Source organism: Sus scrofa, chromosome 2, assembly GCF_000003025.6.
Source record: "Sus scrofa isolate TJ Tabasco breed Duroc chromosome 2, Sscrofa11.1, whole genome shotgun sequence".
Taxonomy (NCBI): domain Eukaryota; kingdom Metazoa; phylum Chordata; class Mammalia; order Artiodactyla; family Suidae; genus Sus; species Sus scrofa.
In genome coordinates, this window is record NC_010444.4 from 48,718,497 (window position 1) to 48,730,196 (window position 11,700).

General features: G+C 42.1%; 1 protein-coding gene across 1 annotated transcript in view; it reads right to left on the reverse strand.

Annotated features, from left to right (window-relative positions):
- The window catches only part of CTR9 (CTR9 homolog, Paf1/RNA polymerase II complex component), a 28,852-nt gene extending 17,868 nt beyond the window's left edge, over positions 1–10,984 (reverse strand). Inside the window, 8 exon segments of the mRNA XM_021083325.1 lie at positions 1,825–1,932; positions 3,246–3,370; positions 3,373–3,393; positions 5,200–5,289; positions 6,110–6,227; positions 6,985–7,223; positions 9,268–9,370; positions 10,556–10,984. Coding sequence (XP_020938984.1) covers positions 1,825–1,932; positions 3,246–3,370; positions 3,373–3,393; positions 5,200–5,289; positions 6,110–6,227; positions 6,985–7,223; positions 9,268–9,370; positions 10,556–10,600 — 849 coding nt within the window. The 5' untranslated portion in view covers positions 10,601–10,984.

The window sequence follows — 11,700 nt, forward strand, 5'->3', positions numbered from 1 at the left end:
GCAGGTGTGGACATAAAAAGAAAAACGAACAAACAAACAAAAAATTGAAGGAGTTCCCTGGGGGCCTAGCAGTTAAGGATTCAGTATGGTCACTATTGTGGCTTGGGTTCAATACCTGGCCCAGGAATTTCTGCATGCGGTGGGCATGGCCAAAAACAAAAGACTAAACAAAAAAACTGAATAATTCTCCTTTGGTTCAAAGGAAGCTGTCCTATCAGCTGAGAGCAATGACTATTAGATAGGCACTCAGATATTTAGAATCATCAGTCCTTTTTTTTTTTTTTTCAATAAAAACCAAACTAACTTGTGTAACTGTGTCATCTTAACGAGTAATACTTCATTTACTTATAAGATACATTTCCATCATCTCCCTAAACAGTTGCCTTTTAGTACTATAATAGCAGCAGCATAAAACTTAATTAATAATTCATTCTGAAAGGGAGTATGTGTCTATAGCCCGAGAGTAAAGCATTGTGGTTAATAGCTGTGTGACCTCAGGCTATTAACCCTGCCTCCATCACTCATCCACAAAATGAGCAATGTATTACCCACCTCATAGGATTGTTGTGGATATTATATAAATTCACGGCAGGCTTTTTTTTTTTTTTTTTGCTTTTTAGGGCCACATCCGTGGCATATGGAGGTTCCCAGGCTAGGGGTCAAATTGGAGCTACAGCTGCTGGCCTATGCCACAGTCACAGCAATGCAGGATCTGAGCTGCATCTGCAACCTACACCACAGCTCATGGCAATGCCAGATCCTTAACCCACTGAGTGAGGCCAGGGATGGAACCTGAAACCTGATGGTTCCTAGTTGGCACTGCGCCACAATGGGAACTCCCATGGCACACATTTTTAACACGCATTAGTAAGCATAGAATACATATTAACAGCAACTATAACAGCAACACAGCATCTATTATTAATAAGGATTGATGTGGTTTTGTAAACTTTTACCTAAATCGCTATTTAATTAAAGTTCTTTGTACAATTTAGTAGCTGGTTTCAATATGACAGATAAAGCTCATGCTTACTATATAAAAACTCTGCCAGTAGAATCTTGGATTTAGTGTTTAAGAAATCTAGAATGCCACTACTTCTACAGAATTAGCAGTAGCTTTAATGACCAACATGCAAAAATAAACAAAAATTTCACCATATGTTAGGCTCTTACTAAACTACTAAGACCATGCCTCTCTCCTTTCAATTACCTAGTAACCTTCTTCTAAAAACCTAGTTCAAGAGCTTTTCCTTCTTGGTGGTGGAAACTCTCCTTAACTACTGTGTTTCCTATGAAACTGAACAACTTCTTTTTTTTTTTTTTTGTCTCTTTAGGGCCACACCTGTGGCTTATGGAAGTTCCCAGGCTAAGGGTCCAATCGGAGCTGTAGCTGCTGGCCTATACCACAGCCACAGCAACACCAGATCCGAGCCACGTCTGCAACCTACACCATAGCTCACAGCAATGCTGGATCCTTAACCCACTGAGCAAGGCCAGGGATCGAACCCGCAACCTCATGGTTCCTAGTTGGCACTGAGCCACGACGGGAACTCCAAAACCGAACTTCTTGAGTGCAGAAATCATGTCTTACTAAATTCCACATTCCCTTCACAATGCTGGGTAGAGTATAAAGGGTCAATAATTATTAAATGAGTGAGTGAATGGACAAACTATCGTACCCATCCCCAGATACTAACACAAACTCTAATTTGAAAAAATTTGACTCAAATTTCCTTCTGAGTTAAAAAGAAAGTATCGACTGCATGACAGACAAAAAAAACCAGGACTTAAAATGAAACAACTTTAATAAATGACTTCTCCTACCTTTTTGAAGAAAAAGTGATTTGCCAAGTGGTTCAACACCATAGGGTTGCTAGGATCGATCGTATAGGCTCTGGAAAGAAGCTGGACACCATTTTTGATGGAATCAGCCTAAAAGAAAAAGCAATGATGGCAGGGCTGAGTGAAACGTTACTTAAATAGCACTTTTTCAGTTTCCTTTATAGTCTGAAGAATGAAGGTTATACCAATCTAAGTTTAGATACCAAAATCTAACTCTTATTTTAGTTAACTTTCACCGGGGATAAAAAAAATTTCAAACAATACGGCGGGAATGCAAGTTGGCATAGCCTCTGTGAAAACAGTCTGGAGGTTTCTCAAAAAACTAAAAATAGAACTATCATATGACCCAGCAATTGCACTCCTGGGTATATATCTGAAAAAAATAAAAATACGAATTCAAAGGTACATGCACCCCAATGTTCATAACAGCATTATTTATAGTTGCCCAGATGTGGAACAATCTAAGTGTCCAGCAACAGATGAAGGGACAAGATGTGGTATATATATACCATGGCATACTACTCAGCCATAAAAAAGAAGGAAATAATGTCATGTGCAGCAACATGGATGGACTCGGAGGGCATTATGCCAAGTGAAATAAGTCAGAGAAAGACAAATACTATATGATATCGATTATATGTGGAATCTAAAAAATATAACAAACTAGTGAATATATCAAACAAGAAGCAGACTCACAGATACAGAGAACAAACTAGTGGTTACCAGTGGGGGGAGGGGAGAGAGAGCAATATAGCAGTGGGAGAGTGGGAGAGACAGATTATAGAGTGTAAGAGAGGCTCGAGGATGTATTATACAACATGGGGAACAGAGCCAATATTTTGTAGTAACTGTAAGTGGAAAGTAATCTTTAAAAGTGGTATAAAAATAAAAAATTAAGAAATAAAAATAGCAAACTTAACTGCAGAGGGATTGCCACTAGAAAGCAGTTCCTGCTCTTTGAAAACAGGGGCATATAATAAATATATTGGCTATCATTGCCCTAAATAATTTACTGTTAATCCCTAAGACAGATAATAGAAAAAACTCCCAAAAGATTACATCTTCTTTTTTGTCTTTTCTAGGGCCGATCCCATGGCATATGGAGGTTCCCAGGCTAGGGGTCTAATCAGAGCTGTAGCCACTGGCCTACTCCAGAGCCACAGCAATGCAGGATCCGAGCCGTATCTGCAACCTACACCACAGCTCACGGCATCGCCGGATCCTTAACCCACTGAGCAAGGCCAGGGATCGAACCCACAATCTCATGGTTCCTAGTCGGATTTGTTAACCACTGCGCCACGACAGGAACTCCAAAAGATTACATCTTTTAACAGCTCTGTTGAGATACAATTCACATTGCTATTCGCCGGACAAATCAGTCGGGAACTAGACAAGGCACACACCTCTTTATTGTTGAGTTCTAGAACAGCCAGTCCCACCAAGGCTCCCACACATTTGGAATTGAGTTCTAGGGCTCTGCTGAATGCCAGACGAGCCTTCTCTAATTTGTTAAGTTTCACGAAGCATGGCCCATTCCTAAACGCACTTCCGCTAAAAAATAAAATCAAGTCAGTCTGTCAAACTAGGGCAGTTTTAGGATTCAAAAATTTTTAAATGCTTCAACACGATTTATGAGCTGCAAAAGCCCAGAATTAACCTTAGTATAACGACACTATAAAATCTTCAGGTGTATCACAAACTTGGTTTCACTAGGACAGCACTCTCCCCCATACAGGCCAATTTTCACCCCCACCACACCCTCATCATGGTTACCTTTCTCATCAAAGAACAGAACACCTATAGGAGTGGTATTTTTTTTTTTTTTTTTTTTTTTTGTCTTTTTGTCTTTTGTTTTGTTGTTGTTGCTATTTCTTGGGCCGCTCCCGCGGCATATGGAGGTTCCCAGGCTATGGGTTGAATCGGAGCTGTAGCCACCGGCCTATGCCAGAGTCACAGCAACTCGGGATCTGAGCCGCATCTGCAACCTACATCACAGCTCACGGCAACGCCGGATCGTTAACCCACTGAGCAAGGGCAGGGACCGAACCCGCAACCTCATGGTTCCTAGTCGGATTCGTTAACCACTGCGCCATGAAGGGAACTCCAGGAGTGGTATTTTTCTTGTCTTCCAACACTCCCGGCGACACTATACCTTTAATATCTAATTTTTGAACAGTGACTTTATTTATTTATTTATTTTTTTAAAGCCACACCTGTGGCATATGGAAGTTTCCAGACTAGGGATCAAATAGGAGCTACAGCTGTGGGCTTACGCCACAGCCACAGCCATGCAGCATTCAAGCTGTGTCTTCGATCTATACCATAGCTTGTGGCAATGCTAGATCCTTAACCTACTGAGTGAGGCTAGAGACTGAACCTGCATCCTCAGGGATATTAGATGGATTCATTACTGCTGAGCCATAACGGGAACTCCCGAATAGCAATTTTTTTTTTGTCTTTTCTAGGGCCGATCCTGCGGCATATGGAGGTTCCCAAGCTAGGGGTCTAATCGGAGCTGTAGCCACTGGCCTACACCAGAGCCACAGCAATGCAGGATCCGAGCCGTATCTGCAACCTACATCACAGCTCATGGCAACACCGGAGCTTAACCCACTGAGCGAGGCCAGGGGTCGAACCCGCAAACTCATCGTTCCTAGTTGGATTCATTAACCACTGAGCCATGACAGGAACTCCCCAAACAGCAATTTTTAAACAAAGGACAAAAAGTTTCATTAAGGTCTTAAATACAGTTACTGACTACAGGCACAAATGCAGAGCTATGCTTATAAATGCTTCCCAATTTCAAAGCCATGCCAAATACAACCACGTTCCTATCTAAGACCAACCTCTCACTGCTCAGGAGACCTCAGCCCTTCTCATCTAAGGATACTGCTCCTGCAACCCTCCCCTAATTTTCCTGCATCATCACATTTTCCTTCTCTACTAGATTACTCTCATTCACATAACATTCTCCCATCTTTAAAAAACCTTCTCTCGATTCCATTTCCCTTTCCAGCTGCAAATTCATTCTTACTCTTCCCTAGATTGCAAACTCCTGGAGAGCTCTGTCTACACTTGCCTCCAATTCCTTTCCCTCCCTTTTCTCTTGACTCCACTCCAATGAGTATTTCACCTCTACCATTCCAGGGAAACTGCTTTTAGCAAGTACACTAATGATTTGTATGTTGCCAAATCCAACAATCATTTCTCATTCCCTATTTTACTTGGCCATTTGCTAAAAACAAATGAGATTTTGGAACGAAAAACAGTATAGGGCAAAAAGATTATATTAGGATCTACTACTTAGCTTTTGAATCAATCAATTGTACATAGCTTAGCCTTAAAATTTTCCCTTACCTGGACATCCCGGGTTAGTACGCAAGGCTTTCTTATAGTAAGCAAGAGCGCCTCTGTAATCTTTCTTGTTGAATGAAATGCATGCTTTACCTGTAATGATTTTTAAAAATAAATATGCACTTATTATAGAACATAAGTCTTAAATGCTCTATACTAACTCATCTAATTCAAATATATCTGTAAGAAATACTTGAAAATAGCAAAAATGATTTCATATTAAATTTTGTTTTCCATAAGGGTCCATTAATCTATGCCTATAAATAGAACAGTCCTATCTTTTTTTTGGTCTTTTTTTGTCTTTTCTAGAGCCGCTCCTGCAGCACATAGAGGTTCCCAGGCTAGAGGTCGAATCGGAGCTGTAGCCGCTGGCCTATGCTAGAGCCACAGCAATTCGGGATCCGAGCCGTGTGTGCAACCTACACCACAGCTCATGGCAACGCCGGATTGTTAACCCACTGAGCAAGGCCAGGGATGAACCTGCAATCTCATGGTTCCTAGTCAGATTCATTAACCACTGTGCCATGACAGGAACTCCCAGAACAGTCCTATCTTTATGATAAATGTTATAAAACAATTAGCTTAGAGTTTTCCAAATAGATTGTTTATTGACTAGGAGTGGATAACAAATTATGCCTAACTAGTATATATCTTATTTCTTTAAAGAGAAATAATGATCTACTGCAATAGGCCCCCTGCCCTCCTCTTTGGCCACAACCCAGCCCAGGGATAGAACCTGTGCCACAGCAGTGGCAACGCCACCAGGGAAGTCCCTGCAATAGCCTTATTTTTAATAAGGTAAAGCTCTTCTACTTTGCTGCCCAACCTAGTTACTAAGGAGCTAGCAACAAAGAGATATATTCTAGGCACATGTTGAAAAACAGATTCCTAAGAGGTTGCGAAAATGACTTACCAAGAAGGGCTGGGATATTATTTGGGGACTGGTTGAGCACAAAATGAAACTGTGCGTCAGCCTGATCCATTTTGTCACCCTCAAGGAGGCAGAAGCAGGCTCTTCCCAACAAATGGTTCTGAAAAAGTAATTCATCATCTTAGACCAGATCTTACCAAGGACTAACCTTAATCTAACACAAATGTGTAGCATGAAAATGAAAACTGTGCAGGAAGGAAATGGAGCATGGCATCATACAAATTCTTCTATCACTGTAGTGTGTTTAAACTACCAATAAGTAATTCTTAAGTACACATGGAGACATTACCCTGAAATGCAAGTCTTCTGTGCCTGGAACAATGACAAAAAGAAAAGTTCAAGTCTCTTAAAATATCCTTGAAATTCACCTGGGAATGTGGAATTACTAACTCCACATGCAAATAAGTTTTATATGCTAAATTTGCCATTTACTTCACCAGTACAAGGGCCAAAGAAGTTCCTATTTTAATAAGAAGCCCTGATTAAATCCTGCTTTTTGACTATTATCAACTGTGTTATTTTGAGATTTTTGTTTGCTTGCTTGTTTCTTAGGGCCCCACCTCTGGCATACTTGGAAGTCCCCAGGCGAGGGTTCAAATCAGAGCTGTAGTTGCTGGTAGGATCGGAGCCACGGCTGCGACCTACACCACAGCTCACGGCAATGCTGGATCCTTAACCCAACTGGGCGAGGCCAGGGATCGAACCTGCAACCTCATGGATACTAGTTGGGTTCGGAACCCGCTGAGCCACAACGGGAATGCCAAGAAAAATTTTTAAAAATCTCCTGCCTACACGTTTTGCTTTCACGTGGTATTTTTTGCCTTTTCATAAATGTAAAGAAATGTGACTTAACTTACCTGATCATACATAATAATTTTATCTGCCATTGTATACAACAGGGTTGCCTGCGTAATAAGGTCTTTCTTGTTGTCCTTATTCTTTTCCTTTCGAGCCTGTTGTACATAATAGGCCGCCAATGTATCCAAGCAAGTCATCTGGTCTTTCTCATGGTCTCTGTAGTCCAAATTGCCATCTATACGCGCTGCTTCCAACAGCTTTACAAACTCTTCTGTTTTTCCTTGCTTGTAGTATTCCACTATAAGGTAAAGAATTAAATTAGAATTATTGAAGCATTATATCTATACAAAAGGTGCACACCAGTATTTATAGGAGCTCTATGTGTAACAGCCTAAAATGGGAAACAACTCAATTGTTGAGCAAAAGGTAAAGAGACAAACTGTGGTCCATCCGTACAATGCTACTGCTTTGTAGTAAAAAAAGGAGTTACTGGATACATGCTACAACACAGATAAATCTCAAATGAATCTTTAGCAACTAAAAGCAGATACGGGGTTGCCTGGGCACTGTGCAGGGGAAGGCAGGGTGGGGAGGAAAGTTTTGGGGGGTGACGGATATAGCCGTTATCTTGATTGTGATGATTTCACAGGTGTGTGTTTATACATATATATACATGCTAAAACTTCTCAAATGGTACATGTCAAATACGCGCAGTTTACTATTGGTGGATTAGACCCAATAAAGTTGGTTAAAAATTATAATCACTACAAATGCTTCCAACTTACTGCTTACCTAGCAAAAGTTAATTTCAAACTGAATCAGAGCCCAGGAGAGAAAGCAATAGAATATAAAGAATTCTAAACAGAAAACTGGGGTTCTAGTTCAAGATCCATCGAAAATTATCTATGACTTTGGGCCTATTGAGTAACTTCCACGGGCATCTATTTCATTTATTAATAATAAAAGGAATATCCATCATTGATTAACCACTTACTGTGGGCCACAAACAATTCCAGGAGCTTCATATACATTAATCTCTAATCTGTTATAACCACACTTAAAGGGAATGCTAACAAATCCCTGTTTCAGGTGAGGCAACAGGCTCAGAAGGTCAGTCATTTGGCTAAGGTCACACAGCTAGCTAGCAGCTGAGTTGGAATTTGAACAAAGGCCTTTCTAATCCCAAAGCCTACATTCTTTCCTCTGCAACAACCTATAGCTCATAATGAAAGCTTCATTAGTTTATTTGACCACAGGTGCCATACTAATCCTCAACACTCCAATCTTTATGTAAGTGCTATTAATGGAGGGATTTGTACTAAAAAAAAAAAAAAAAAAAGCTAAGTTCCCTTCTGGTTTTAAAAGATGTGTGACAAGCATGAAAGGCTTATTCTCCACAGATCAGGAAAACTTAGCACTTTGAGTCAGGAAGGCACTACTTGTCACTAAAGTACTTCTCTGTAAACCTACACCTAAGAAACTCTTGGGTTTTTTTTTGTTTGTTTGTTTTTTGGCTGGGCCTGCAGCATATGGAAGTTCCCAGGCCAGTGACTGAACCTGCACCAAAGCAGCGACCCAAGCCAAGACAGTGCCAATGCTGGATCTTCAACCTGCGGTGCCATGAGGGAACTCCCAACAAACTCTGAAGAGTTAACTGGAGCACCGGATGCAAGGCCCATTCCAGATCTACTTCTCTGACTTTCCAGACAACATTAGGGGCCTCTCCTTTACATGAAGTGATCTGTGGCAAACTTGCTTAGGAATAATGATTATAGTAGTTGCTATATTTTATTACTATAATCATTTACTATAATGGTCCCACAAAAAGGAAACATTACACAGCTGGTGGGGGCAGGGCAGAAGGTGACAGAAATTTAGGCTAAGATGATTTTCCTGAGAATCTCCAGTGGTACTTACGTTATGGAAGGGACCAAAGAGGATAAAAAAACTTAAGCTGGGAGATAAACTTCATCCAAAAAGGTTTTTGTGCCTTAGCATGAAACCTAATCACCTTCTACAGTATTTTCTGGGAAGTGTGATGTTGTCATAGGAAACAATGTTAAGTAGCAATATTTACATTGTGGCACTTCTTTTTTTCCCTCAGCTTATTTATAAACCATAAGCCAGTCTTCACTGAGGAATCACTAAATAATCAAATGTTCCATACAGAATACTATTTAACTTAAATGAATTTTGCTTTAATCAACCTATACTGATTCACCAGAGGCCAGCAAGTTATTTAAGAAACTGGCCTTTTTGTTCCATAAAGGGTAATACAATTAACTTCCATACACACAGTATTTTTAATTGATCATGTGCCCAAGCATTTGTTTCATGAATACTCACTGCCAAAGCAATCCATATATGCAGTTGTGTGTGTTCCTGTTTCAGAATACTGATAACTTCATCTCCTTCAGGTAACTGATCGAAGTCAAGTTCGATGACCTAAAATACAAAATGTAGGTTTTTAACTCTTCTTTTTAAAGTCACATTTCTTCTTTGATGGCTGCTTTCTTGAGTATACATCAATATGGTTATACATAGGCTTTGTACTCCATTTCAATAGGGCTGAACAAGTGTATGTTAAGAAATGTTTAAGGAGCGTACAACAAATAGGTTATATAGTGGTATTAGAAGCAAACAAATTTTCTTGAATCCCTAGACCTATAAAACGCTGCAAAAGCTCTGCTTACTGAAAAATAAAATGATACTCTACTTAACGTTTAAATGCAAGTAAAGAGCAGATAAGCACCCCCAGAGACTCTGATGCCATTGGTCTGACAACCTGAGAAGCACAATTCTAGAAGCAATGCAAAGTTGAATACCACTGTAAACCTCAATCATGGAGGCAGCACTTGTGTCACACACTCCTGAATGTGGCACAAAAATAATAGTAGGAAAACGTTCTATAATTAGATAGTGGTGATGGTTAGACAACTTTGTAAATATTACTGAAAGCCACTGGATTTTATGGAAAGTGAAGTATATCTCAATATTGTATCTAAATAATCAAATAAAAAGAGTATGAGATCTCCAATAAGATAACATCGATGCTGGGAGCTTTACCCATACAAGTCATAGGCCACTCATGAAAGAGATGACAAGAAGGGAGAGTGGGTCAATTCTACTAGCACACAGCAGCGGCTATTATCTTGGGGTCCCTATTTCGCTGACAGAGCTTTGCTCGGCAGACCTGGGGCACCATGACACTCGAGTTTCTAAGGGAGAAAGGGCGACAACCTACATATTCCCAGGAGAGATACTTAGTTTGAGCAGCAGAGAGAACTCAGTGACATCAGCGCCCACCTCTGCGATCTGTGAGGTGCCTTACATTTTGCCAGGCACTCACACCTCTGCGCCCCTGAATTAGGAAAAGAGCAGAGCACTGCCAAATACGAACAGGTTGGAGGGGAACTTTCAAGAACTCCCTCTTGCCTCCGGAGGTTGCGGGGATCTGATGTTCCCAGCCTGGGAGGGCACAGGGGATGGGGAAGGAGGTGATCAGAGCTTCGGCCCCGGGAGTTCGATCTGCGGAGAGGGTGCTCTCGCCTCGGAAACGAAGTCGAGAGAAAGGGGGGGGGGAATCGTCCAAGTTCAGGGCCCCCACCCTCCCCCATACTCGGCACTTACCTCGTCAGTGTCCCGGAGGGGAATCTCGATGGAGCCCCGCGACATGGTGAGATCAGAAGGCGAGCGGGCGTCCGAACCCGCCGCTCCGCAGGCAGTACTCCTGGCTTCTGCTTCTCCGGAGGCTAGCGGCAGCTCGGACTCTGGTCTTGACTGCCGCCCCGCGGCGCCGCCGGAGCTCGGGCTTCTCCTTCCCGTCAGCCGCTCAAACAACGAACAGCAGACGGCGTCCGGCGACTTCCGGCAGCCCCGCCTCCTGCCCCGGAACTTTCCCCGCGGGAGGGGCTGTCGGAAGGGAAGCCTCCTCCGGTAGCTCAGGTTCCCCGACTTTAGGAGGAGGGCTCCGGGCTTCCGTTGGCGCGTTCACTTCCCCGAGGCCCTGAGGCTACTGAACCTAATGGCTCATTGACGCTGGAATAAATTCGCCGAGGGAGTATCCGCTCCGCCTACAGTAGGCGGGCGACGAATGAGGTGAAGACTAGGGGCCTGGCCGCTAACTGACATGGGAATTCTGGCCAATTATAGCCATCTGTTCCTGAGCTTGACTCCGCCCCCGAGCCTCGGACTTGGCCTCTGCCAAGGTGGGCCCGGCCAATCTCGTTTTCTTAATCTAGGTTGTCATAAAGAGTACAACCTTCTGTAACACAATCATTGGTTGCTCCTTTGGCTGCTCGCGGAGTCACCTGTGCTACCTCCGTGATCAGTTTAAATATACATTACAACGAATTCTGTCATCATTGTGATCATGTATTGTGTGAATTTTGCTTTTGTTTTTTTCTTTTGGTTCTTTGAAGCAAAGAGAATCTCTGAGAATCTGCTAGATTTGTAGTTTTAATAAAGTTGTTAAATAATTGGATTACATTTGTGATCAACGTTTTAAGTTGTAGAATTTTTTTTTTTTTTCCTTTTAGGGTCTCACCTGCAGAATATGGAAGTTTCCAGGCTGGGGGTTAATTTGGAGCTACAGTTGCTGACCTATGCCACAGCCACAGCAATGCTCGATCCAAGTCACTCTGCCACCTACACTGCAGCTCATGGCAACGCTGGATCCTTAACCCACTGATCAAGGCCAGGGATCAAACCTGCATTCTCATGGGTAATAGTCGAGTTCTTAACCTGCTGAACTGCAACGGGAACTCCAAGTCATA